This window comes from Dasypus novemcinctus, chromosome X (assembly GCF_030445035.2).
Source record: "Dasypus novemcinctus isolate mDasNov1 chromosome X, mDasNov1.1.hap2, whole genome shotgun sequence".
Classification (NCBI taxonomy): domain Eukaryota; kingdom Metazoa; phylum Chordata; class Mammalia; order Cingulata; family Dasypodidae; genus Dasypus; species Dasypus novemcinctus.
In genome coordinates this window covers 153,530,924-153,558,374 of record NC_080704.1, presented here as the reverse complement: position 1 = coordinate 153,558,374, position 27,451 = coordinate 153,530,924, and the positions used below count along the sequence as shown (strand labels likewise).

The 27,451-nt window shown below is 35.2% G+C and overlaps 1 protein-coding gene across 8 annotated transcripts in view; it reads right to left on the bottom strand.

Moving 5' to 3' along the window:
• PHF6 (PHD finger protein 6) overlaps positions 1 to 27,451 on the bottom strand; it is a 55,124-nt gene that overhangs the window by 11,605 nt on the left and 16,068 nt on the right. For 4 of the 8 annotated variants that reach the window (XM_058291554.2, XM_012517941.3, XM_058291556.2 and 1 more), the window contains 5 exons: positions 20,601 to 20,734; positions 20,267 to 20,310; positions 3,239 to 3,405; positions 2,933 to 3,076; positions 1,527 to 1,631 (listed from right to left, as the gene is read on the bottom strand). In XM_058291554.2, coding sequence (XP_058147537.1) covers positions 1,527 to 1,631; positions 2,933 to 3,076; positions 3,239 to 3,405; positions 20,267 to 20,310; positions 20,601 to 20,734 — 594 coding nt within the window. Of the gene's footprint in view, positions 1 to 1,526; positions 1,632 to 2,932; positions 3,077 to 3,238; positions 3,409 to 20,266; positions 20,311 to 20,600; positions 20,735 to 27,451 lie in introns of all 8 variants that reach the window. The other 4 variants (XM_012517942.3, XM_012517940.4, XM_058291553.2 and 1 more) reach the window with 1 other exon arrangement.

Below are 27,451 nucleotides of genomic sequence, written 5' to 3'. Positions count from 1 at the left end.
AATGTGGGTCATTCTACAGGATAATTAACCCATTCTCTTGAACAAGTCAGCAGCATACATAAATAAATAAAAATAGGGAGGGAATGCCTTAGAATACTTGAGACATAACAACCAAATGTAATGCATGGTCCTCATTTGCATCGTGATTCACACAAATCAACCTCAAAAATATAGTTTTGAGACAATTAGGGAAATATGAATATGACTTGGGTATTATATAACATAGGAATTATTGTTAATTTATAAGGTGCCATGGTATTGTGGTTAGGTAAGAAAAAGTCTAATTTTTTGGTGATGCATACTGAAATATGTAGAGGTGAAAGGATATGGAGTCTGAGATCTGCTTTAAAATATTTCAGCAACAGCAATAAAAGGCAACCACAGGAATAACAATTTATTAAATGCAATATATGATCCTGGGCTGGGATCTGATAATGGAGGAAGAAAACGCTTTTTAAAAAAAGGCTCAAAAGGACATTATTAAAACATAGGAGAAAATTGGAATAGGGACTGTAAGTTTAATATCAATGCTAAATTTCTTGAATTTGTTATCTGGCCTTAATGTAGGTACATAAGTAATTATCCTTGTTTTTAGGAAATGCACATGGAAGTATTAAGTGTTCAAGAAGCATGATGTATACAACTCATTGTCAAATGTTTAGAAAACAGATAATAGATTAGATTAGATTAGACAGAATCATACAGCAAATGTGGTAAAATGTTAACAGTTAGTGGATCTTGGTATCTGGGTGTGGGTGTATGTTGGAGTACTCTGTATGAGTTTTATAATATTTTTCCAACTGTCCTGTAAATTTGAACTTATTTTGAAAGAAAAAGAAAAAAAATTAGTCATTTCTAGAGGCAATTACTATCTTAAAGAAAATAATTTGCATTCTGCTGACATTTTGGAATATTCATAAACTCTAAAGAAGTGATCGGTAAAGACAGCAATATTTTTAAAGCTACTTAGTAGTAATAATTCAGTATGTTTAAAAACATGAGACTAAGGCAAATTGTGTAAAGGAAACTTTAAAGCTCTGATAAACATTTTAAGAGATGTAACTATATATGTGTACCTTAAACGAAGAAAAGGCCCTGAAAAACATCCTTTACTTTTATTTAAAACAAAATACCAGAAAAAATCACGGGAGGATCTCAATGCTATATTAAAGTTATATGATTTTTTTTAAGCAAGCTTAAACAATTAAGTGTAAAATTTTAAACTTAATAAGGCCTGTCATATTCACATCTTCATTTATTTTATTAGGAGACTCTCAAATACCCTGAAATATAAATCTTCACAGTATGATAATTCTCTTACATAATGAAGTTACATAGGAAAAGGAAATATGTGGTCAATAACATGAGCATCCTTTATTATATTGCAAATAAATAAAAAATACTTTGCTTTAACATAGCTACCTTATGTTAAATTTTCTGATGATTGATAAACTTATGATGTTCTCAATTTAAAGCAGAAAGTCAAAAGAGTAACGTTTTATAATCTAAAACATAAAACTACAGACCATTCTTTTTCCTCGCTTAATCTCCTGAAGTACAGTTTTAATATCAAAATCTCCAAATTCTGCTCTTGATGTTGTTGTGAGTTGGACTGTGCCAGAAGAAAACAACTAGAGGAGAAAAATGCAGGAATATTAACATTTGGAATCTTTGTGAGAAAAAAATTAAAAGTCATAATAACCAATGTGCTATATTATGTTAATTGCCTAGGAAAGATGATTTTTTTCCTTAATAATCAAGTATCAAGTCAAATATTTTTAATATATTCACATCTGATTAAAATGCAACCCAAAATAAAAATGATGTGAAACCATGATTGCCAGAGAAGAGCTAACATTAAATTCCTTGCTTCAAACAAAGATGATTTCAACAGTGTCACCCTTGTTTTACATTTCTGCAATTAAAAAAAATGGTTTTAATTGGCAAATCTCAACCAGAGATGCAGATGAGAGTCACCTGGGTTCCCCCCCCCACCCCCAAAGTAGACAAGACTGGGATTTACGTCACAGGGTATGTGAGAGCATATACTTTAGATAAAAAAAGCTCCTCACGAAACTCTAATATGCACCTCTGGTTAATATTATTTATATTATTATAAATAATAATAAACATTAAAAAATGAGATGAGTAATTAAATATAATTTAATTTAAAAATATTTATGTGTGCCTACTATATGTCAGGCCTGGATCTAAGGATGCAAAGATAAGTTATAGTTCTTGTCCTCAAGGAATTTAAGAATCTACTAGCAGAGAAAGGAACATAAATGACTAAATACAATGTAGTGTTTTAAGTACAACAGAGGCATTTATGGTTATAGTAGAGGCCTAAAATATCCTTCATAACATGTTTATAAAGTTGAAATATTCAGTTATAAAATAGTTAATTAGGGGGCATTTTCAGGGCTTGAAGTTGTCCTGGGTGGTACTACAGGGATAGATGCTGGACATTGCATGTCCTGCCATGGCCCACTGGGTGGACTGGGGAGAGTGTAAACTACAATGTAAACCACTATCCATGTGGTGCAGGAGTGCTCCAAAATTTATTCACCAAATGCAATGAATGTCCCATGATGATCAAAGAGGTTGTTGATGTGGGAGGAGTGGGGTAGGGGGGAGGTTATGGGGACCTCTTATATTTTTTGAATGTAACATTTACAAAAAAAAATAGAGAAAAAAATAGTTAATTATCTGGACTATGGTAACACTATAATTAGGATTACTTAAAATTTTACTAAGGCATAAAGGCTATATTTTCAAAACTCTAACGTTTATTAAGATTTGAGATTACAGGATATGCTCTTCATAATTCTTATACACTCATTCTGGGGGAAAATGCTATATTTGGTTACTAGCTGAATTATTTTCAAAATACCTTGGGTTTTTAAAAGCACATAAACAGAACCAGGCTTACCATGCACTTATAATGTGCAGCTGCCTTCTTAGCATTAAATATATGCAGTTTTCCTCTTGCTTCATTTTCTTCCTCACCTACATGGCAAAATCCACACTTAGGTCTGGTGTCACTAGGGCTGCTTCTGTGTGGAGACCTATCTCTCTGCAAAAGTAAAAGAAAAAAACAAAATATTTCCATGAAAATGTGCTATTAGTACCTCACACTTATTTAATATTTCAAATGATGAGCTTTACTCATATACACAGTTTAAATGAAATACTCGTGGTGCTACAGAAAGTAAGATATCAACATTTTTCCACTTACATAGGAACTACTTTCCATTTCATCTGTTCCATGGGAGGATGTGGACCTGGTATCTTCCGATAGGCCTTTAAAATTAGTTTTCCTTGGCCTTCCTTTGCGACTTTTCTTTTTACTTTTAGGTGATGAGGGCTCCAGTTCATGTTCATTAAAACTTTCTTCTAAATCAGCTGCTTAAAAATTAACAAAAGCTTATATGGACCATTCTTAAACTTAGCATTAGTTCATGGGTCTCTAGAACGTATGTTTCTCCTTAGAATGAAATCGCCTTCAGAAATGAGGAGAAATGGTCTCTGGAACATTCAATGTAACAATCTAATGTTTCATATAAATGTAACAACGCAAAAATTAAATAAAAAAATAGTTTTACTTACAATCTTAATTATTTCCTTTGACTCTGTAATGCTGTGAAAATGAGTTCTGTGATGTTGCCTCTGCACATAATCCAGTAAATATTTTCAAACTCAAATTAATTGTTAGAATTATCTCTTGTACTATTACTTTTTAACCATAGTTTTCCGAGTTTTACCACACACTGTTGGTGAAATTAGAACACTTCCCTGGAAAATAAACTTACTATAATTTGGGAAACTAAGATGATAATAAAGTACGTATCTCTCTGCTGTCCAAGAGAATAGCCACTAGAGACTTTTAAAATTTTAAGTCAATTATAATTAAACTTAAAACTTCAGTTTCTCAGTCATACTAACTAACCACATTTCAACAGCTTATTAGCCACATGTAGCTGGTGGCAGGTGTACTGGACAGCACAGAGAACATTTCCATTACTGCACAAAGTACTATTGGACAACACTGATCTAGACAGCTCCTCAAACCATCATGAAAACTGCATGATTAAACTCAACAAGGAAATCATCTACAAATGAATAACCAATTGAACAAACCAAATAAGCTAACCTTAAGTACAAAAGGGATTTCTAAGATAAGCAGTAGAAAAGCTATGTTGTAAGCTAATTGTGTATAGTTTAGAGGATTAAACAAAATTTATATGGAAATTTTAGAACTGCATTTCCCAGCAATTTGAAAACAAAGTCTACCATTACTAGAAGAGGTGTTTCAGTTAGTTATTCACTACAAATAATTTACTTATTGAGGGTCTACTGCACACAAGACAATGTATTTAGTGTCCAAAAAGGTACAAAATAAAATGTTCATTTGCCTTAGGGTCAAACTACAGAAAATTTTAGGCACAGCTTTGATAGCTTCATTTTTTTCCTTTACCATGTTACTGATTATAATTATAGAGACTACTTTCTCAATGAGAAAGCATATAAATCCCTATTCTCAGATGCTAATATCTTTCCTAATACTTTAAATGCTTTTAAGAAATAAAAGCATATTAAAATAAGAGACAAGTAATCCAATTAGTGTACCTGAATATGTAAACTTAAGGAACTATAAGCATCAGATTGTTTGCAAAGCTGGTAATAATTTTTTTTAAGGAGGTACAGGGGATTGAACCTGGCACCTCATACACGCAAAGCAGATGCTCAAGCACTGAGCTACACCGGCTCCCCAAGGACAATGTATTAGAGTTTTTTTTTAAGGAGGTACCAGAGATTGAACCCAGGACCTCAAACATCGAAAGCAGGTGCTCAACCACTGAGCTACACCAGGTCTGGTAATAACAATTTATATGAATGCAAATTAACATAACTATGGTAGGATTTGAAGGAGGAAAAAAGGTAAGTGTTAATCAAGAATGTTTTACAGGCTAACAAGACAAATTCATGTGAAAAGCTCACTCTGCAGTCAGAGTAAGTCAATTAAAGATGCCTTCTTCTGGCCTTAACACTGTAAGAAATTTCCTCTCAGGACATATTATCTACTTTAAATATTCAAAATGACAATTGTTAAGACTTGGAATTTCATTAAAGCTGTCAGAATCACTTCCACTTGCCATAAATGAAAGATGAAAAATCATAACCAAATATTTCAATCATTCTGATATATATATATATAACATTCAGTTATTTAGAACGAAAACAAATTATCACTAACACCATAATAAAATTGCATTATTAAACATTTATAAAGAAATTACTTAAGAACTGAGTTCATTTATCAGGTCAACATGACTAGTTTTCCACATGGCCTAGTTGTCCTAAATAAAGAATCATTCAGTATAAAATTATAGGGGACTTTAACAGCAAAAGTAAAAATCACAGAGGAATTGTAGATTTAACTACAATTGACTTTCAAACTTCAGAAAGTAAAAAAAAGCAGTAAAATTAAAAGGCAAACAAAATGGAAAAACATCTGCTGTACCTGTGACAGAGGATTAATCATTATATGATATGACAAGTCCATACAAAGATTAAGACCCCAACAGAAAAATGTATTGAGAATATGATTAGGTAATTTATAGAAGAGAAGTACTTAAACATATTTTAAAGAAAAAATTCTCTAGAATCAAAGCAGTGAAATTAAGTGAAATATCATTTTCACCAATCAAAACAGGAGACTTTAAGTAGTTATAAAAAAGGTACAATAAGCCCAACAAAGAATGTGTTAGAGATTAAAACAAAAGATGCCATCCCAAATGGAGAGACAGAACATGTTTCTAAATAAACAGAATCGAAATTATAATATATCAGTTCTTGCTAGCCTAATTTAATAAAGTCCCAATAAAATGGAACTTAAAGTTGACTCTATGGAATTTTTGGAAGAACAAATAAGACAAGAAGGTTCAAGAGTATCTCTTTTAAAAGACATCAAAATATACTATAAAACAACAGCAGTTAAAATACTGGCACACGAATAGACAAATATCAGCAAAAGAGAATAGCAAGTTTGAAAACAGACCCCATATATCTAGGAATTTGCAGTATCATAATGGCAAAATTTCAAATGAGCTGGGGGGGAGGGGAGACACCACGGCATATTTGACTATCCATTTTAACATATACAGACAGAGAATTAATATTTATATAGAAAGCGCCAATGAACCAATTAAAAAAAAAACAAACCACAAGAGAAAAATGGGGAAAGATTACAAATGGGCAAGTCACAGAAGAAATATAATTGGCTAAAAAAACATGAACAGAAGCCTAACTTTGCTAGTGATGAGAAATGAAAATTAAATGAGATAATCAAATTGGCAAAAATTAAAAAGACTGCTAATATCCAGCGTAGGTGTAGGAACATAAACTGGGTAAATGATTTTGGAGGCAATGTCACTATACTTATTCACAGTGTTAAATGCGCAGATCCTGTGACCTGGCAACCCCATTTCTAGGATATTATCTTGACAGGATTACTTGCATACACATATATGAGGAAGATTGTTGCCGTAATATTTGCAATCTTGAAAAAATAGGTATAAATGATTTTTATTTATAGAGAAATACTGAAACTATGGTTCTATTTTTTCTATGGAATATAACATGACTGCTAAAAAGAATGAGGTTGATCGGCCTGTGCTGGCAGGGAAGGAGGTCATGCTATATCACAGAACGAAAAAGGAAAGTTGCATTGATTTTAAAAAGTGTGCATATGTATATTCATGGAAGTGTTTATGCATGTAAAAAAAGACTCTAGAAAGATAGATACTAAGTGCTTACTATTAGTAATTACTAGGGAATGTGATTTGGGGGTCCGGAGAGGGCTTTTTCTACTACTTTAATAGTACTATTTTAACTCTTTAAACAATGGGCAATGTGCTACTCTTGTAATGAAAAGAATTTATAGCATCCAAGTTGGCAAAAGGGCCATGCTCATCCATTGTGATGGGAATATAACTTGGCACAATCTTTCTCAAAAGTAATATGGCAACATGTAGTAAGAACCTTAAAAAGTCTGTTCCTTTTGACCCAGTAATTTCATTTCTAGGAATTTATCTTAAGGAAAAAATTGAAAATGCACATAAAAATCGCAGTACAAAGGTAATGAGGGCACCTTTGTTTGGTAAGGAAAAAAATCAAATCATATCAGTTGCATTAAGTGTTCCTTTCCATCCTCTAATTCTACCTGCTCTGCTCTCCCAACAGACTCCCTCTAGCTTATTTGCTTCTCTCTGTCTTTTATTCCCTCCCTCCATTCCTCCCTCCTGAGGTAACCACCATTAATTGCTTCTTTTCTCAATCTTAATGGTTAAAAGCATGGGGTTGAATCCTGGCTCTGTCACAAACTCTATGGCCTTGGACCTGAGAACTACACGCTCTCAATAAATTCAGCTATTATTTTTTCTGTGTGTCCAAACAAATGGATGTCTAAACACACTGTCTTGTATTTTGCTTTTCCCACTTAATAGATCTTTAATACCTTTCCATGACATATAAATTTACCTCATTCTTGTTAAGACTAATAGTATTCCAGTGTATTTAACCAGTCCCCTATTATATGATCTATATGTTGTTTCCTTTTTTTTTGCTGTAACAAATACTGTAGTAAACATCCTTCTCAATTTCTCTTTGCTCAACTGTACAATACCTTAACAGCTTTCCATTGTTATAATTATATATATATGAAATATTCAAAATATTAAGAGGTAACATTTGAGCTTTTGAGTTTTTTCCCTATATAGATGTGCTATGCACCTTATACGCATTATTTCATTTGAGCCTCACAATCCCATGAGACTGTATCAAACATCAGCTCCCCTTCTCCTCATTTTACAGATAAGGAAACTGAAGTTCAGAAAGGTTAAATAATTTTGGCCAAGGTCACAAAATTAAAGAGTAGCTGAGCAGGGATAAACATATGTTGGGAAGTTATTGCAGGTATGCTTTTAAAAAGTAATACTCATTGCCACAACAGAAACATACATTCTCATATATGTGTTCCTGGAAGTTACAGAAACGACAGTTAAACATATGCTTATGTATACATAGAATTGTCCTGGAAGATACTAAAGAAAATGAAGAGTATTTGCTCTAAAGTGGAAAACTGAGATACAAGGGTAAGGGTGGGAGAAATCTTACTTTATAGTATATACTTTTTTTTTTGTCTTTATTTTTTTAATGATACATTAAAAAAATATGAGGTCCCCACATACCCCCCACCCCCCTCACCCCACTCCTCCCCCCATAACAACAACCTCCTCCATCATCATGAGACATTCATTGCACTTGGTGAATACATCTCTGAGCACCGCTGCACCTCATGGTCAATGGTCCACACCTTAGCCCACACTCTCCCACAGTCCACCCAGTGGGCCATGGGAGGACATACAATGTCCGGTAACTGTCCCTGTAGCACCACCCAGGACAACTCCAATTCCCAAAAATGTCCCCACATCACACCTCTTCCTCCCACTCCCTACCCCCAGCAGCCACCATGGCCACTTTCTCCACACCAATGCCACTTTTCTTCGATTACTAATCACAATAGTTCATGAATAGAATATCAGTAAGTCCACTCTAATCCATATTCTATTGCTCCATCCTGTAGACCTTGGAATGGTTGTGTCCACTCCACATCTATATCAAGAGGGGGCTTAGATTCCACATGGATGCTGGATGCAATCCTCCTGCTTTCAGTTGTAGGCACTCTTGGCTCCCTGGTGTGGCGGTTGATCTTCTTCACCTCCATGTTAGCTGAGTGGGGTAAGTCCAATAAACTAGAGTGTAGGAGTTGCAAGTCTGTTGAGGCTCAGGGCCTGGCTATCACATGGTCAGTCCAGAGATTCAGGTCCCCTGGGTATAGGCTAAACCCCAGCGCCAACTACAGATCCGGTAAAAGTAACCGGAGACTTTTTGGTACAATGTGCATGTACAAATTTGAACAAATGAATACAATAAAAAATAAAATATTACTCTTAAATTCGCAGCTGCAATTTCTAAAAATTCAGGTTATGTGATAAAATAAGATTGTCTTCCCTGTGCCACCAAACATTCCCAATCTCTTATGAGCACAGTCCCTAGATGTCTATAGCATCTTCAAACAGCCAGGCTAACTTGCCCTCTCTGTTACCCTTCTATTTGCCTCTGGTATGGCCCCTATGGGGCAAGGGTCCCCCACAAAATACTGTAGGTAAGTGACCACTTTACCAGGAGAGCAAGTTCCCTCCTCCTAGTATTGTTAAGCCCTGTCCCTTTACCTATTCTCTTCTCTTTCCTAAATCACTGTTCTCCTCATCTTACATCTTCCTGGTTTATATTGTTTCCTTTCCCCTCTTGAGTTCTTATATTAGTTAACAGTAAGAAGTAGAAAGGACTCCTGGACAGACAGCCTGAAGATGCCACTTACTAGGTCTTAACTTGGTAAAGTTACTCAACATTTGTGAGGCAAAGTCCTTATGTATCAAACAGGACTAATGATAATAACTTCCTTTACAAGGCTGCTTTAAGAAAATGTTTGTGAAAAATGCTTTGTAAACTATAAAATTCCACTCAGTTGTTAGTTATATTACTCATCATACCTTGTGTAGATTCTACAGGGAGATTCTTTGCTAAATTCCCCAAGGTACCCCACACAAAGCAGGCACTCAATAAGAAAAGACAGAAGAAAACAAAAAGCAGCAAGGTTAGAGTAAGTATTACCACATCTGCTTTGAAGCTTTATGGTTGCTACAAAAGGAAATCAGAAGTCTACTTGTCCTGCCTGTCTTTCAGTGTAATTGTGATGTGCATTTGTTCCACAGGCTCTGTGTCACTAGTGAACTCTGCTTTTTCAGTAAAAGAAACAGGTAAATGATTTGTTTTATGCATATATGTATTAAGTGTGCTAAAATGAGAAGATATGTCTGGGATTGACTTCAAAATAATCCAGATGGAGGAAGGAGGAAGGAGGTGGGGCTACAGATGAATCAAGATTGGTTAAGAGCTAATGGTTGCTGAAGCTGAGTGATGGGTACATGAGGCTGATTATGCTATTGTACTTTTGCGTGTGTTTGTTTGAAATTTCCTGGAATGAAAGTTTTGAAAGTGTGCTAAATCAAAGATAAGCATATACAATGCTTAGCACAGTACTTTGCACAGGGGTGTTAAGTAAATCTGGTTAATCAAAGAAAAAAAATGGAGTCAGTTCTACATGGTGCAAAGAATATATCATTAAAATTTTCCAAATTAAATTACCAATGCAATTTAAAATCTATCATCTTCCAAGGAAGATGACATGAAAAGATGAATGGTTATGAGGTATATAGAGTTTCAAAGGTATAATAAAAATGACGATGATGATACTGCTAAGAGCTTTACATGCATTTTTTATTTAACCCTTACAAATAATCCTGTGAGGCACATACCATTTTTTTTAAAACGCCCATTTTGTAGATGGAATATCAAAGGTTCTGAGAGATATTAAATAACTTTCCCAAATCATGTGACTAGTAAGTGGCAAATTCAAATAAAAATCTGATTTCAACGCCCATACTCTTAACCAGTATACTATACTATACTACATTGTCTTTCCAGTACTTAAGGGTTTTTAAATGACTTTAATACCACTTACAAGTCTCCCAAAACTGTTATTAAAGTAATGAGGACTGGAAATTACAACATATTCTAGTGAAAAAGAGCAAGAGAAAGAAAAACTAAATGAATACAGAAGCAGGAAAAAGCTTCAAAGGTCTACATAAATTATTATGATTACTCACTCTCAACTTCTAATGTAACTACAATGACTATTTCCTGAAACATAAATTGAGGTATATGAGCTTAAAATATTAATTTTCAGAACTATTGATTAGAGAATCTACCAGGTCCCTGATAAAATCAAGACAACAGGGAAGCAGATTTGGCTCAACTGATAGAGCATCGGCCTACCACATGGGAGGTCCAGGTTCAAACCCAAGGCCTCCTGATTTGTGTGGTGAGCTGGCCCATGCGCAGTGCTGATGTGTGCAAGGAGTGCTGTGCCATGCAGGGGAGCCCCATGCGCAAGGAGTATGCCCTGTATGGAGAGCCGCCCCGCACGGAAAAATTGCAGCCTGCCCAAAAGTGGTGCCACACACACAGAGAGCTGATGCAACAAGATGATGCAATGAAAAGAGACAGATTCCCGGTGCTGCTGACAAGAATACAAGCAGACACAGAAGAACACACAGTGAATGGACAGAGAGAGCAGACAACTGGGGTGGGAGTGGGAAGGGGGAGAAATAAAAAATTTTAAAAAAGACTACAGCCTCCAAGGATTGGCACAAAGGATTCCCTTATACCATCTCACAAAACTTGGGATTTTATGGTCACTGTAATTCTGGCAATTATCACTACTCTATCTTTTAATTTCAGACTTATAAAAAAAAGTTGTAAAAATAATACAAAGAATTTCTAAACACTCTTCACTCAGATTTCACAAATGTTACTATGTAACATTTGCTTGTCATTCATTCTCTCTCCATATATACATTTTTTCTGAAAAGCTTCAGAGTAAGATGTAGATATGATGCATGTTTATCTCTAAATACTTCCATGTATCACCACTATATTTTAATCAGTTAGTCACATATCTGTCACTAAATTGTGTCTTCTCCTGGCTCCCCGAACTGAGTCAGTGTATTATTAATTCATCTTGCTCTACTAACATCTGGCACAAGAGAAGCTAAAGGAGAAGTATCATCCAAAAATAAATGACACATTACCGTGCTTAGTTTCAAGCCAAAGAAACTGAACAGGTTACAAATATTTCTTGAACACCGAATCCATGCAAGACATTAAATATAGGGCAATTTAAGAAAAATAATAAACCACAAGTTTGGTTCCTTACAATTCTAACAACCTAAGCTTAGCTGAGGTTATTTTTGTGACCATGACTTACATTTCACACACTCTTGCTGTGAGTAACTGATACCCAGCATCTACTCTAGATACCTTTATCTATCTCATCATAGATTATTTTACTCAATATAAATTTTAAATTCAAAGGCCTTAACTTCTTAATGAAAATGATTTTTTTAAAAACACCTGTCATGCCTCCTCTTCACAGTTCCTTATAGGTACTCAAATGTTTAGTGATGGCAAGCTGCCTTATCAAAGTACTACTACCAAATGGAACTTGAATCAGGACAAGTTACAGCAGTTGCTATTAGCAGTATTTGACATTTTTGAAATACTGCTTTTTTAAAAAAGGTAAAGAATATAGTTATTATGCAGACATGTAGCGCAAAGGGGAAAACATAAGTTGTAAGACTTAATTCTGGTTATTCTTGCCCATTTTTAAAGTATAAACTTATTTTAAAAACAGAAAGGCAATGCACCATGCTGCCTCTCAAGTTTACTTAGTGTTATTTGAAAATATTTCTCTACATTGGAACTGGCTGAAAGCCCTGCAGAAATTGTTTTCACATAGGCACAAGCAGTACAGTGGAAAAGACACTGGATTGGGCAGGTGGGAGGTTGTTAGAAGAGCTTGGGGCTTACTTTTGGTACCTTAGTAGCTGTGTAACTTTGGGCAAGTTCTTTAATCATACAGAGCCTCAGTTTTGTTGTTTTTCTCCCCTATCTATACCTTTCACTGAATTTTTGTGAGGATTAATGAAAATAGTTTGTAAACTGTAGACCTCATTATTATTTCTGGTGCTGCTCCAGGGTTATGTGTTATATAGAAATTTGCCTCAGATAAACTTACCAATTATACATGTTATCCAGTTTCATTATACAGAAGGTGTTCAATAAATGAGAGGAGTTATTACCACTGTTCATTTTACAGATTTGTTCACTTTCAAAATGTTTACTCAAAATGACATGGCTCCATGTAGGACTGCACTATTTTGAGTTTTGCTTATATATCTAGAGCATCTTTTCTAGGCAGCAATTTTATTCTTGTGAAACAGTAAGGATGTGTTGGGGATTGAATCACATCCCCCACAAAAGGCAGGTTCAGGTCCCAATCCCTAGTCCTGTGGGTGAGAACCCATTTATAAACAGGAGTCTGAAGATGTTATTAGTTAAGGTATGTGCCCAAACCAAATAAGGGTGAGCCTTCATCTAAAATTGCAGAAGTCCTTATAAACAAGGGAAATTGGACACGGAAAGAGAAGCCACAGGGAGCAGCCAAAAGCTAGAAGTCAATAGAACCAGGAACAGAAAGGAGAAGATGCCACCACATGCATTGCCATGCAAGAGAAACCCCAAAGATTGCTGGCCAGCCAGAAGATACCAACCCCAGGAAGACACATGCGTTCTAGCCTCTGAAAACGTAAGCCAATACATTCCTATTATAAGCCAACCCATTCATTGTACAGAATTTGTTTTAGTAGCCAGGAAACTAAATCAGGACCAAAATCACTTTTAAACTCATGGTTTATCTTAGTATGCTGGGAATTACAAGGATGTAGAGATCGTGAAACCCTTACACATTGATAATGGGAATGTAAAATGGTAGAGCAACTTTGAAAACAGTCTGGTAGTTCCTCACAAAGTTAAAACAGATTTACCATGACCCAGCAACTCCATTCTTAGGTATGTATCTAAGAGAATCAAAAAATATACATTCACACAAAAACTTGTACATGAATGCTTATAGTAGCATTATTCATAACAGTCAAAAGGTGGAGACAGCCCAAATGTCCACCAACTTTTGAATGGATACACAAAATGTGGTATATCCATACAATGGAGTATTATTGGGCAATAACAAGAAAGGAAGTACATACAACAATGTGGATGAACCTCGGGGACATTATGTTAAGCCAAAGAGTCAGTCACAAAAGGCCACATTTTGTTGATTCCTTTTTGATGAAATGTCCATAATAACAAATCTATATAGAAAGTAAATTAGGGCCAGGGTAGGGGATGTGGAAATGATTACTAATGTTTATGGTGAATTTCTTTTAGGGGTAATGAAAATATTCAAGAATTAGATAGTGGTAACGATTGCACAACCCTGTGAATAAACTAAAACCCACTAAAAATTGTACACTTAAGGAAAAAAAAAACTAGGAAAAAAGTAAACAACCTAAGTGGAGCATAATATTTAAATAAAGTAGCCTACATCCATTCAATGGAACATTATGTGATTAAAACAGATGCTACAATTAGAAATTAGAACACTTTCTAGTTATAATTATGATATATCTGGAGATTTACTTTAAAATAGTTAGAGATATAATTAGATGGGTGTAAAGATGAAACAAAATTGACTATAATTTGATAATTGTTGAAGTTGGGTGATAGGTACATGGAGGCTTATTATACTATTCTATTTGTGTACACCTATGAAATTCTGTATAATAAAAAGTTTTTTATAAAAAAGAATATAAGGCTCATTCCCAGTGCTAAGTAAAAATGTGAAGTAGGGCAGTATCTGATTCTGGCATCCTCAAACCTCTTTTTGAATACCATTCTATCCCCAGATTCTCTCACTGTGTCATCATGACCTGGCAAAGCTAAGCTTAAATCCCAATATTAATTAATTGTGTGATTTTGATCAAGTTACTTAACTTTCCTGGGCTTCAGTTAATTTATCTATGAAATGGGCATAATGCCTACCTTATAGGATTGTCAAGATGATGAAATGTGACAATGTCTTAGGTGCAGTGCAAGTTCAGACCTTACACCCTATGTTATCCCCATCCCTGTCTTAAATGAAACTTAAAAATACAAAAACTCCCTTATGTTCTCAACTTCTCCAAACATTCCCTCTACTTTGCTTTTAATGAAATCTGTAGCCTTCTCAAGTAGGGGCTGTTTATTTCCACTTACCATGTATGATGATGGTGGGGAGGTGTTATTGTACTTGCTACTTAGTGCTCCTTCTAGACCTGTACTGTCCACTATGGTAGCTGTTAACCACATGTGGCTATACAAATGAATTAAAATTAAGTAAAATTCAAAATTCTGTTTTCCTCAATCACACAAACCATATTTCAAGTGTTCAATAACCACACGTGGCTAGTGGTTACCATATAGGATGGTGCTGATATAGAACATTTTCACCATCACAGAAAGTTCTAACAAGTGGTTGATGAGCCATTAGTTCTCTATACCCCTGAAAAAGTCCTGCACCTCTGAGGTCTATGCCACTCAGCTAAACTACTGCTTCTCAAACAATTTACCTGGGGATCCTGTTAAACTGCAGATTCTTATTTAGTAGGTAAGGGGTGGGGCTTGAGAGTCTGCAGGTCAAATAAGCTCCCAGATGATGCCAATTCTGCTGGCCCACAAACTACACTTTGAGAAGAAAAAAGCTATACTATCCTCTTCCCCTCCTTGTTGTTAATTATCACCAACTTCTCTTCCCTCATGTTTCAGACTTTCTTTAGCACACACCTCACAACCTTTTTCTTCATCTCAACTCCTGTCGTCATCCTGGGTGATTCCAACTATCCATATGGACAATTCAACAACACCTAGCCACTCAGTTCCTTGATCATTAATGATCTTCTCCATTGACTACCCAATCCCTGTAATCGCACCCAGTCACCTTATGATCACATAAAATAGTTTTACTTCTGAAATCATTATATCACATTTTGGACCAAAAATGCTTGCTTTCTCAAGTATTCACATTATCGTTGTTCTTCATCCTGATCAGGACCTCCAGTCAACTGATCCCTTTCTACTGCTTCTTATTCTCCTGCCTTCACTTCCCTATTTAGCATAGATTTCTCTCTGGCAAATATTCTAAACTCCCTATCCCTTTACCTATTTGCTAACTTGACAAAATCCCAATACTGAATTAACCAACTATCAACTTTCTCTATGCTACATCCAGGATCCTGAATTGCTGGAGGAAAAAGTCATACAACCTGGCTGATGGGTACCACTATATAAATTCATAGTTACCAACCTCAACTGGACCCTCAATCCAGTTTGGAAACCTTCCATTCCTCTAGGCATACTTACTCTCCCATTCTTCACAACTATTCTTTCATACCTTCCCTTCTGTCCTCAAACTTCCACCCTCACACCTCTCCCTACATTCTCCTTCACAGAGGAAACAGACTAGTCAGGAGCCACCTCTCCTCTTCCTTCCTTCTTATTACAGTGCAAATGCCCTCCTATCACAGGCCAATCATTCCAATTGTGCTCTGAATCCTCTTTTCCCTATACCTTCAATTTCTTCCTATCATGTCCTTTCTCAAAAGTACTTATATATCAACGAATTCCTCCTTACCTCCTACCCCACAAAAAGCCATCCTTTAATCTTTAACCTCCTTCCAACTTTCTCCTACCCCTTTAACAAGCAAATGTATTATAAGACTTACCTATGACCCTTGTTTCTAATTCTTCACCTCCCATTTGCTCTGAAGTGCACATCAATATAGATTCTACCCCTACTATTCCACCCAAACCACTTTCTCTGAGGTCACCAATGGCACCACTGCCACTAAATCCAATAGATACTTTTCAGTCTTCATTTTGTTTGGCCCTCTAAAAGCATACCAAGATGACCATTTGATTTCTTCTTGAAACACTTTTTCCCTTTGTTTCTAGGACTTAACACTAAACTGACCTTCATCCTACCTCTCGGGCCATTCCTCCTGTTTCTCTTTGAAGGTTCATCCCAGCCATTAATTGCTAAAGTTCTTCAAGGCACAGCTCTAGGCCCTGTCCTCTTCTGAACTCTCTCCCTAGGAGGTTTTCCTCCACTCACAGAGATTCAATTACCTATACTTCCATCTGGCAAATTTCTATGAGGTCTGTACTCTAAGATCGAGAACCATATAATCCATCTGTTTATTTGATAACCCCACTTGGAAAACTCACAGGTATCTCAACAAACTCGATCCTGTAAAACAACTCATCAGCTTTTCCTATAAGCGTATTCCACCTCTAAGGTTCTCTAAGTAAATGGCACAATCAATCATGATCAGTCAGTCACTCATTTGCTTGCACCAGAAATTCTGGAGTCATTTCCAATACCTTCTTCTTCCTCACCTCTACATCCTCAAGTCCTATAAACACTATCTATAAAAACTCTCTCAAATCCATCTACTTCTGGCTCATTCCTATAGTCAAAACTCTAGTCCAAGCCTTCACCCACCAGGATTCCTGTAACACGCCATTCTCCCTTGCTTAAAATCTTCAATTACCTTCTGTTGTTCTTGGGATATTACACAAAACAATTACCATGATCTTGCCCATGCATTCTTCCCCAAACTTCATCATGTACCACTCCATCCTTTACTTTCATAGCTTTCTATCAATTACTTGATAGCATTAAGTCCCTTCCTGCTTCAGAGTCTCTAAGGATTCTGTTTCTTCTGCATAGGATGCTCCTCCAATCCTCTTGAGTCTTTTATGTTTTCATTTAAATGAAACTTCCTTGTGTAAGTCTTCCCTCTAACCCCCTAAATAGGTCGGTCTCCCAAACATGCTCTCATGGTACCCTATATTTCTCACTCATGCTATTTATCACAACTGTAATCAATTAATTGTACAATTATTTGTTTATATATCTCTCAAATTAGACTTCAAGCTCTTTGGAGGTAGAGACCCACCTAGTTTCCCCCTATATCCCCAATTACCTAACAGGCTTGGCACAGAGTAAGCAAAATTAATTTACCAACCTGTGTATAAATCCAGAAAGACTCTGTCCTAAGTTAGCTGCCATCATCAAAGGGAAAGTACTTTTACCTGAAGTGCTTCTCTGCACATTTCAAATAATGTCATAGGCAGCCTATATAAGGCCACTACCACTAACACATAAATACATATAGTTCCTGGAAATGACATTTTAATAATCTTGTGATACAGGGGCAGTTCAAAACTGCTTCCAAATGGCTAAATACTTTGGGCTATAGATTGAAGAAAATATATTATGCAAACTCATTGTCCATTCTTTTTTTTCAGAAATGAAACTGCTGGCATGGGTTTTAGATATATAATATTCAACAATATTTTACTTTAAGAAGATGGGGAAATAAATTGCTGTGTTATGTAATTATTCTCAAATTCAGTATTTCAAAACACAGTTCATGGTATATCAAACTAACAAGATAGGCTGAATTATACAGTGTTTATCATTTTAAGTAGGTGTTTACGCAAAGATGGTAAATGATCAAGAAATTGCCACAGGTATTAACTTCTCTTTGCTCTAGAGACTAGTGCAGTAAAATTCTAAAACATAGATAGCCCCTGAAATTACAATCCTATAAATACCTGAAATAAATCACAATCATAGAGAACATGTTTCCTATTAGAACAATGAAATAACTGAAAGTTGTTACTGACAAAGGATTCCATATCAATTCAAGCTAGATGAATGTGATAAACAAAATTCAATAAATATAAACTCTGTAATATTTATGCTTCAAGTTCTACAATATGAGTATAAACATTACATATACCAATAATATGAGGGGTCTCAATATGCTGCAAAAGTATACATTGATTGCCAACATTCAAATCAATTGAATCAGGAATATGAATTGCAGTAATCCTGCCAGTTACACTAAAAGAAAAGTCGCTCTGAAAAGTATGAATTTAAATCTCTCTCTCAATAATAAGCTTCTCAGGACAAAAAGTTGGTCAAAATTACAAGGCAGGAAGAGATGAGAGGTGGAGGCGTCTTTGGGACATGGAGCTGCCCTGGATGGTGCTTCAGGGGCAATCACCGGACATTGTAAATCCTCACAGGGCCCACTGGATGGAATGGGAGAGAGTATGGGCCATGATGTGGACCATTGACCATGAGGTGCAGAGGTGCCCAAAGATGTACTTACCAAATGCAATCGATGTGTCATGATGATGGGAATGAGTGTTGCTGGGGGGGGGGGGAGAGGTGGGGTGGGGGTGGTGGGGTTGAATATGACCTCATATATATATATATATATTTTTAATGTAATATTATTACAAAGTCAATAAAAAAAAATTACATTATAATGTGCAATTACTTTACTCGACCACTAGATGGTGCCGGTAGCCTCAGAAATCTAGGTAATAGGGGTGGGGGATTATATGTACCAATATTGCCATACTTCTCAAATTATATGGGGCAGCCCTACCTCTCAAATATTCTGTCCAAGTATGCTTATATACTTGTATTTTTCAGAACATAAGTCTCAATCCTTGGCTTAACATAAATGGCCACTACAATTTTAAAGAGAATTGAATAAATACACTTAAAATCTGAAGCAGAGAGGTGGGAAAAACATACTCTTATCCTTTTAACAAAAGATCTTTGAATTAGATTTTAGAATTAAGTGTGGAAAAAGCTGAAGAAAAGCACTATAAAGGTTTATCAGATGCACTTCACCCATCACCTAAAAAACATTCAGTTCTTTATTCTGAAGTCCAGAACTAAGTGCAAACAATACTATCTTGAATTATAAAAGATAGAATCTAAGGCATCAAAAAAAAGGGCCAAGATTTCAACATGTTAAACATTGGCAAAGGTAAAGTCTTTATAAAAGGAACAATTTACTAAGACAACAGTGTTGAAAACCATTCTAAGTGTAAGTGACATGTTCCTAGAAGCTAACAAAAGCTTTTTTAAGATCACTAACCTAAATGGAGGGATACACCAATATCAGGTTAAATCTAAGCCTTTTTAATTGCTAGTGAAAGTATCAAAACCATCTGTTTGAAACAGTTTGAAACAAAACAGAATTCAATTTGAGAACTTCCCCATACCTTTTAAGGACCAAGAACAACTTAGTTAACTATATACAAACATGACTAACCAGGTTTTGTGTAAACATAAGAGACTATAAAATAATTCTTAAAGTTTATATTTTAAAATTGGTTACTTCTTATGGACGTGTCTGTATTTTTTTTAAAGGCACTACAAGGTGAATAAAATTAAATAGGAACTCTGGTAATCAAAAAATATACTAGTATTCTCGAGTTCACATTATCTATAATACATGAAAATAGCAAGGTTACAATTATTATCTTTACATAGCCACTAACATACTTACCTGAACACAGAAATTCACCATGACAAACATTTTTCCCTAAGGATAAATATATTTTTGATATACTCTTTACAAGAACTTTGGAGCAAAAGTTTCTTAAAAATTCAGATCTTTTCACTATGTATAGTAGTTCTATCCTAATGCTTTTCTTAATTTTTCTAAATATATTTAACACTGAGATACGTATTAGGATAAAAATTACTGTAATATAATTCATATTTTAAGCAAATTTCTATTTGAAACTGCTAAGTGGATGAATAAATGTTTACCTTCAGAGTTATGTGCAGTTTTCTTGTGTTTTCGGCAATAAACCCTATAAAAAATGAAGAAATTAAGAATTATCAAGTAAGCAAAATATATCAAACTTATTTTTCAAATTAAGAAAATGGGCACTACACTTTGCCCCATTCACAAGTTGGATTCCTATGCCATTTCTCAAAGCATTAAATTCCATATAAAAAACAACCTGTGGAAAAGAAAAAAACAAAAACAAAACACCCTGTGCAATGACAACGAAATGCTTTGAAATAAGGAACATTTTTACAAATGCCAAAAGCAAGATTGTTTAAAAAAAAAAACCTTAAAAAGAAGTTAAGTAATTACATGTAAATTCCTTGTGAAGGTTTCTCTCTTATTTGAGCTTTGTCATGCAATGCACAGTGGTAGTGGTATGTCCTGTGACATGTTTTCACATCACAACCAATTGTTGCTCCAGGACAATGGCACAAAGAACACATCTACAGCAAAACAACAAAATATTATCATTAGCATACAACTTTGCTAAGGCCATGATATCAGGTTAGAAGCATATCAGATCAATCTGTCATGAAAAAAGTTGGATATTGATAACATTAGTTAATAATGCTATTTTTCTTGTTTTTTTCCCTCAAATTATGGACATTAATTTGAATAAAATTCTACGGGTATGTGTATTTTTCCCCATGTTAACCAAAGATAAAATTATCATATTATTAACATCTGTTGTTTCATTGTGATCAAGAGAAAATGTGAAATAATGCAAATCAGGAGTGTGAGTTATCTACAACATTATAGAAGAATGAGACCTTCCTTTTGCAACCCAGATCTTCCTGGATATCTATAAAAGCTATGAGTAACTGGGGAAATATCTTAAATCAGAAAAAAAATTTCTTCCATATATCCACTTAATCAGTGAGAACTTGGGGGGGGAACCTCACATAATAATTGGGAATCTGGTAAGATCAGTTTATAGTGAAGTAAGGAGAGAGGATAAAAGAATTAAGTAACATTTTAATATCTCAAGCTCTAAATACATGTTGTGATGTCAAGCTGATTGTATAGTGAAAATATGCTCATCAACTTCAATTTAATCTGTGTTATCTCTTGCATTATGAATTCAGCCAAATGGGGGAAAATGATTCTTTCAAGATGTTTATTTTTTTATTTTTTGTATTTTTTTAATATTACATTAAAAAAATATGAGGTCTCCATATACCTCCCACCCCCTCACCCCACTCCTCCCCCCATAGCAACAACCTCCTCCATCATCATGAGACATTCCTTGCATTTGGTGACTACATCTCTGAGCACTGCTGCACCTCGTGGTCAGTGGTCCACATCATAGCCCACACTCTCCCACGTTCCACCCAGTGGGCCATGGGAGGACATACAATGTCCGGTAACTGTCCCTGCAGCACCACCCAGGACAACTTCAAGTCCCGAAAACGCCTCCACATCTCATCTCTTCCTCCCATTCCCCACACCCAGCAGCCACCATGGCCACTTTCTCCACACCAATGCCACATTTTCTTCGAATACTAATCATTATAGTTCATGAATAGAATATCAGTAAGTCCACTCTAATCCATATTCTATTCCTCCATCCTGTGGACCTTGGAATGGTTGTGTCCACTCCACATCTATATCAAGAGGGGGCTTAGATTCCACATGGATGCTGGATGTAATTCTCCTGCTTCCAGTTGTAGGCACTCTTGGCTCCATGGTGTGGTGGTTGACCTTCTTCAACTCCTTGTTAGCTAAGCGGGGTAAGTCCAATAAACCAGAGTGTAGGAGCTGAAGATTGTTGAGGCTCAGGGCCTGGCTATCATATGGTTAGTCCAGAAATTCAGATCCCCTGGGTATATATTAAACCCCAGCACCAGCTACAGTTCTGGTAAAAGTAACAGGAGAGGCTTGTGAACAAAGATCACATCTAAGTCAGCTCCATCACACAGAAACACAAACTCCAAAGAAGGGCCAAGTGACATGGCACTGAACTCCATCTGCCATGACCATAGAACCTGTGGGTCTCTGTAGCCCTCAGAAGAACCAATACCCGGGGTTGTATCTACTTTATCTGTCTTGGGACTCTACCGAGGTGTGCTAAGATGTTTTAATTTACCTTACCTTCTGACTTTATTGAATAATTCATATTAACTATCTCATGCTCTAGATTTAGAAAAAAAATCTTTTAAAAATTATACAAATTGTTAGCTTTTGATTAACATATCATAGTGTACAGCTATCTGTACTTATTCTATCTCCTAAGCCATAAATACATGCCAAAATAAATTCAAAACTATTCAAAAAATTTTAAAATCCTTCATTTGTTCCCTGGTTGCTACATACCGTGTCCTGGACAATTTTCATTCCTCTTTCTTAATTTTATCATAAAGAATACTTACCCTCTTAACTTTTGGATTATTTGGCCCCAAAGAAGTTTGGCATATCATGAGGCTAATATAAATTCCAATAAAATATCTTACATTTCTCTAAGCAAGTCAAACATTCACACTCTCATTCAACCTATCATTTAAAAAATACTCATCTATAAGTTAGAAGCAGAAACATTTTCAATGCCCAGAATATATGAGAATTGGTAGAAATGCCGTTTCTTTAAATAAATATAGGAACTTCAAAGCATTACTGTAAAAAGAAAATACTAGGCCAAATTATGAGGCAGGGAAAGCTGTTGATACTTTTGGATAGCTTATAAATTCTTGAGGAGGTGAAACATTGGTATTGCAGCTTATGAGCTTATATCATTTTAGCAAATGACATTTCTGATTTTTTAAAAAAACACAATTAAAGAAACCTTGGAAAACATAAAAGACACAAAGAAAATTTTTAAATCACTCATCCTTACTAAGCAGAGATGCCCTATAGTCTTACGAAACTTACCTGAAGTATTTTTCCTATGTAATTCCTAATTTTTTTAGGTTAGAAAAATTGAACATTCATTAAGAACTCTATCGCAAATAGTTTATCTTGAATGTACATCTCAAACGGGTTTGTATAAGTACATTTTGAAAAGAAATTATTGAATTCAATTAGCAAACAAAAATGAAAGGGGAGGTACTACTAAAACCACTATACTGGGTTCAACACTGGCAAAGACATAATGAGATGGGCATTTTCACATACTGCTGGAAATTGGTATGCTCTCTCTGGAAAGCAGTTGGCTATATTTAACAAAGAGCTTTTATATTCTCTGATATACTAATTCTATTTCTATACATATAATCAATCATGATCACTGCAGAATTACTGAGAATAGCCCAAAATGTGAAACAATCTATGGGGAAAACTGAAAAATATTTAAACAAATTATGGTATAGCCATATGGAGGAATATTTTACAGCCACTATTTTTTGGTTTCTATTTTTAAATAATAAACTTTTAGAACAGTTTTAGGTTTACAAAAAAATTGCACAAAAGGTACAGAGAGTTCCCATATTACTTCCTCCCATACATACATACACGCACACATTTTACTAGAGTAGGAAAAGGTTTATGTATAATGTTAAGTGAAAAAATGAAGCAGGATACAAAATTGCATGTGTATTATGATCCCAATTATGTTCATAATATATTTTTAGAAAGTAGGTAGAAGTAAATACAGCAAAATGCTGAGTGGCTATCTCTGGGTGGTAGGATTAGAAATGATCTTTATTTTCTTCTTCATAATTTAGTGTGTTTTCTAAGTTTGCTACAATAAGCAAAAATATTTTTACATCAAAAACTATTTTGAAAAACATCTTGTCAACACTCTAGGAAATGCTTTAAAAATCCATCTTGCAGTTCAATGAGAATGAAACCAAAAACTGAAAATCCAAAATACATCAAAAGGTTCTTCAGCTAGTTATAAATTCAAATCTGTCCCAAGTTACTGATTTAAATAAATTTATTTTGCAAATGCATTTGCAATTTATGACAGCTAATTTTTTGTAAGTGTAGAAAATACTTAACATCATTTTTATTTTGTCATTTTCTCTCAAGGAAGATTTACTAATAAAAATGTTTTCAGAATAGAAAAGTTTTTCAAGGTTAGAAAAAGGAATTGTGCTCAATTTTAATTTATACCACATTCATACATAAGCAGCCAAATTTCTAGTAAAGTTGCAAAGAGAACAGAAAAATTATCCATAATAAAACTAAAATACAAAATTTACATTTGCTTACATACCTATGAACGCAAAAAAGGGAAAAGAACTGATATCTTTAAGTATACTATAATATATTCCAACCCCTACAGCAATCCTTCTTCCTGGAATTCCTAAGAGACTTATATATATATACTGCTCAAGCTGGCACTTACTACTTTATTCCCTTATATGGCTAATTATCTTAATAAATGTATAGTTTTTATCCATCAGTCACTTCTAGACAGATTTTTTTAAAGTCTCTGGGAATTTACTGTGCCTTACAAAGTAATGCTTAATAAATCTGTTTATTGTAATCTTATTTTGCTGTTGAAGATTTTAGTATCTTATGGCATATTTTTTCTCAATCACGTTTTAAATACCTGCTGATTTAACATAATCATCTTTAGATGCTTCTAAAAATATTTAAACATTCTGATCTAGGATTTGGAAAGGTGAAACTAGGGAGGAACAATTCAGTTAAAGGGGGCCCAGAATGAGCAGAGGCAGGAATAAACAAGGAGTATCTGGGGAGAAAGACTAGGTCAGCCCTGCTGGAAACAAGGTCGAGAATCAGGAAGAGATAAAAAGAAAAATTAAAGAAGTTGGGAAACTAGATATGTGGCCAGTGCAATTTTTTAAAAATGTCATGGGAAATAAAACAAAACAAAGAGGCCATCCTGGGGGGAAAAATGGGCCCCCCACCACAGGAAGTCACTAGCTGGTTGGACTCAAGTAATGGTATACCCCTTTTCACAAAACATTTGCTCTCCAATTTGCCACAGCCCCTACTAAGCCCTCAGCAGAATGACTGTCAGCTGCCTTTTATCATCATGCCTGCACTGTATCAATGGTCTCGCAAATGTGGGGAAATGAAAGTTAACCTGACAGGAACATGTTTTTCAAGAACAAATAGTAGACCCCCTCCTCCTCCAATAAAAGGCTAGACCCACATATCAAATATTCGGAGGGCTAATTTCCTGCCTCAATACAGGTATAAATGCCAATTCTCTGCTTACCCTGCTCGTATCCTGATGTCAAGTTCTTGGTGAAAATGGAGGTGAAAAATTCTTTGTTGAAAATGCTTTTTCCTTTACTCTTACTTCCTATGCAGTTTGCTACTGAGGAAGCCTAGTAAACCTTAATAATTAATTACTACCTCCAAATTGGAGACAATGGTAAGAGGCCCCATCTTATCAGAGATATTTGCACGGTATTGCTATAGTATGGTTAGAAACTATACTACCTTAAGGTTATGCTGTGCCACATAGACAGAGTCTCAAGGAGCTGACCCACAGATGAAAGAGGAACTAAGTCACGCATGAGAAGAAACAACAGGAACTAAAAGGACTATGACTTAAGAGTCTGATAGGATCCAAAGCTGGGACATACCTGCTCCTCAGTCAACTGAACTAGGCCAGGAATGAAATTCAATTTGCAAAAGGAAGGAGGCTTGAGGAACAAAAGGAAAAACACTGCTTTCTCAGTAGCTATGGGGGAAGTTCAGGGAAATGATAACCAAGACCACAGATGCATACGAAAGTGCAACTAAAATGAGACTGCCAACTTCTAGGACAGGCACAATAAGGAGGCTCTTAGGGAAAAGCTAGATTTTGATGACTAGATAGAGCCACCACCTGGACCCAAGGGACAAAGAGCTCTCTACGACTTAGCTTTGTCCAGCTTAATTGCTATATATCTACCACGCAGTTCAGTAACTGATTATCACCAGCACATAGATATAAATTCTCATAGTGTCTTACTACACTCAAGACACCTGTTCCAAGAAAACTGCTATGAGTGTACAAAGGATGCAAAGGAAGGTACATACAAAAAGAGGCCATATTCTAGAGTCTGCAGGCAAAGAAGAAATTCCAAAAGCGCTTGGAGAAGGCAACAGCGTATCTCAGGAGATACAAACCAAAATAAAGTGAAAGCAGGTCACCTTACACTGGTGTTTTTCTTTTATTAACAGATAATACCCATCTCCAATAAAAATTAAGCAGAAACAGTGCAACTAGGGTTTTCAGAGCTGCCTCAAAAATGTTCCTTAACTCAGTTCATTGTTCTACTTACAGTAATACCTCACATATCCACCACAGAACTCAGAGTGGCCTCTGAATTATCTGGTTAACTGACACTTGTCCAATTTATTTATTAAAAACTCTTAAAAAGAATGCTACTGCATGGGAGAGTAGAACATAAACTCAAAATGATTTACTGGTTAATCATATAACAACTACGCTTTTTAAAAATACAGCATTTTGAAGGAGGCCTAATGAAAAACAAAACTTAAGGTGTAAATGGAAAACAAAAAGCAAAAATGAAATCTGAAAGCTTTCCAAGTCACTGAAAAGCAGCAGATTACTTGAAAAATAGACCAGGACCTTAAACTGCAGGTGCTTCTAAAAAAACAGGGCCACTGAAAAGTACTTAAGTATTTACTAGAGTAACAGACTAAATCTAAGCCAAGTTACTGAATAATTTCAGAAATTTTTTTCAGAAATTGGAGGGAAAGGAACCAGGCCTATTAAGTTCTTCACCCTAATCTCCTGACTTTGCTCCGAATACCACTTACTCCAACTCCATCCAGCTACTTTATGAATTCTCACTGAGGAACATAAATTCCTATATTAACTTCAAGGTTTCTTTTTGTTATGTGAAAGATTCAGACATATACTAAGTTAAGTCTTTATGTTTAGGCTCTTTTCGTGTATGTGTCTTTCCAGTTGAAGGAACTCGGAACTGCCATTCTGCTTGTTGTATTTATTCCATAAAGAATTACAAATCCAAGTACCAAGATGTGCCTCAAAACCAGACACAACTTACTTTATATTACCAGTTTTGGTCATATTCCATTAACACAAACAAATGAGGATTTATATAATGATACAAATTTTAAGTATTCCCAATTACAAAAAAGTATTAACTGAAGGCAAAGGAGAAAAATAGTTGTGAATTTTTAAAACATAGATTCAGTAATAGCCAAAGACCTAATGTTCTCCACTAACAGACTTCAAGTTTCTCTTTGGCCTTATACCCATTCTCCTTAGC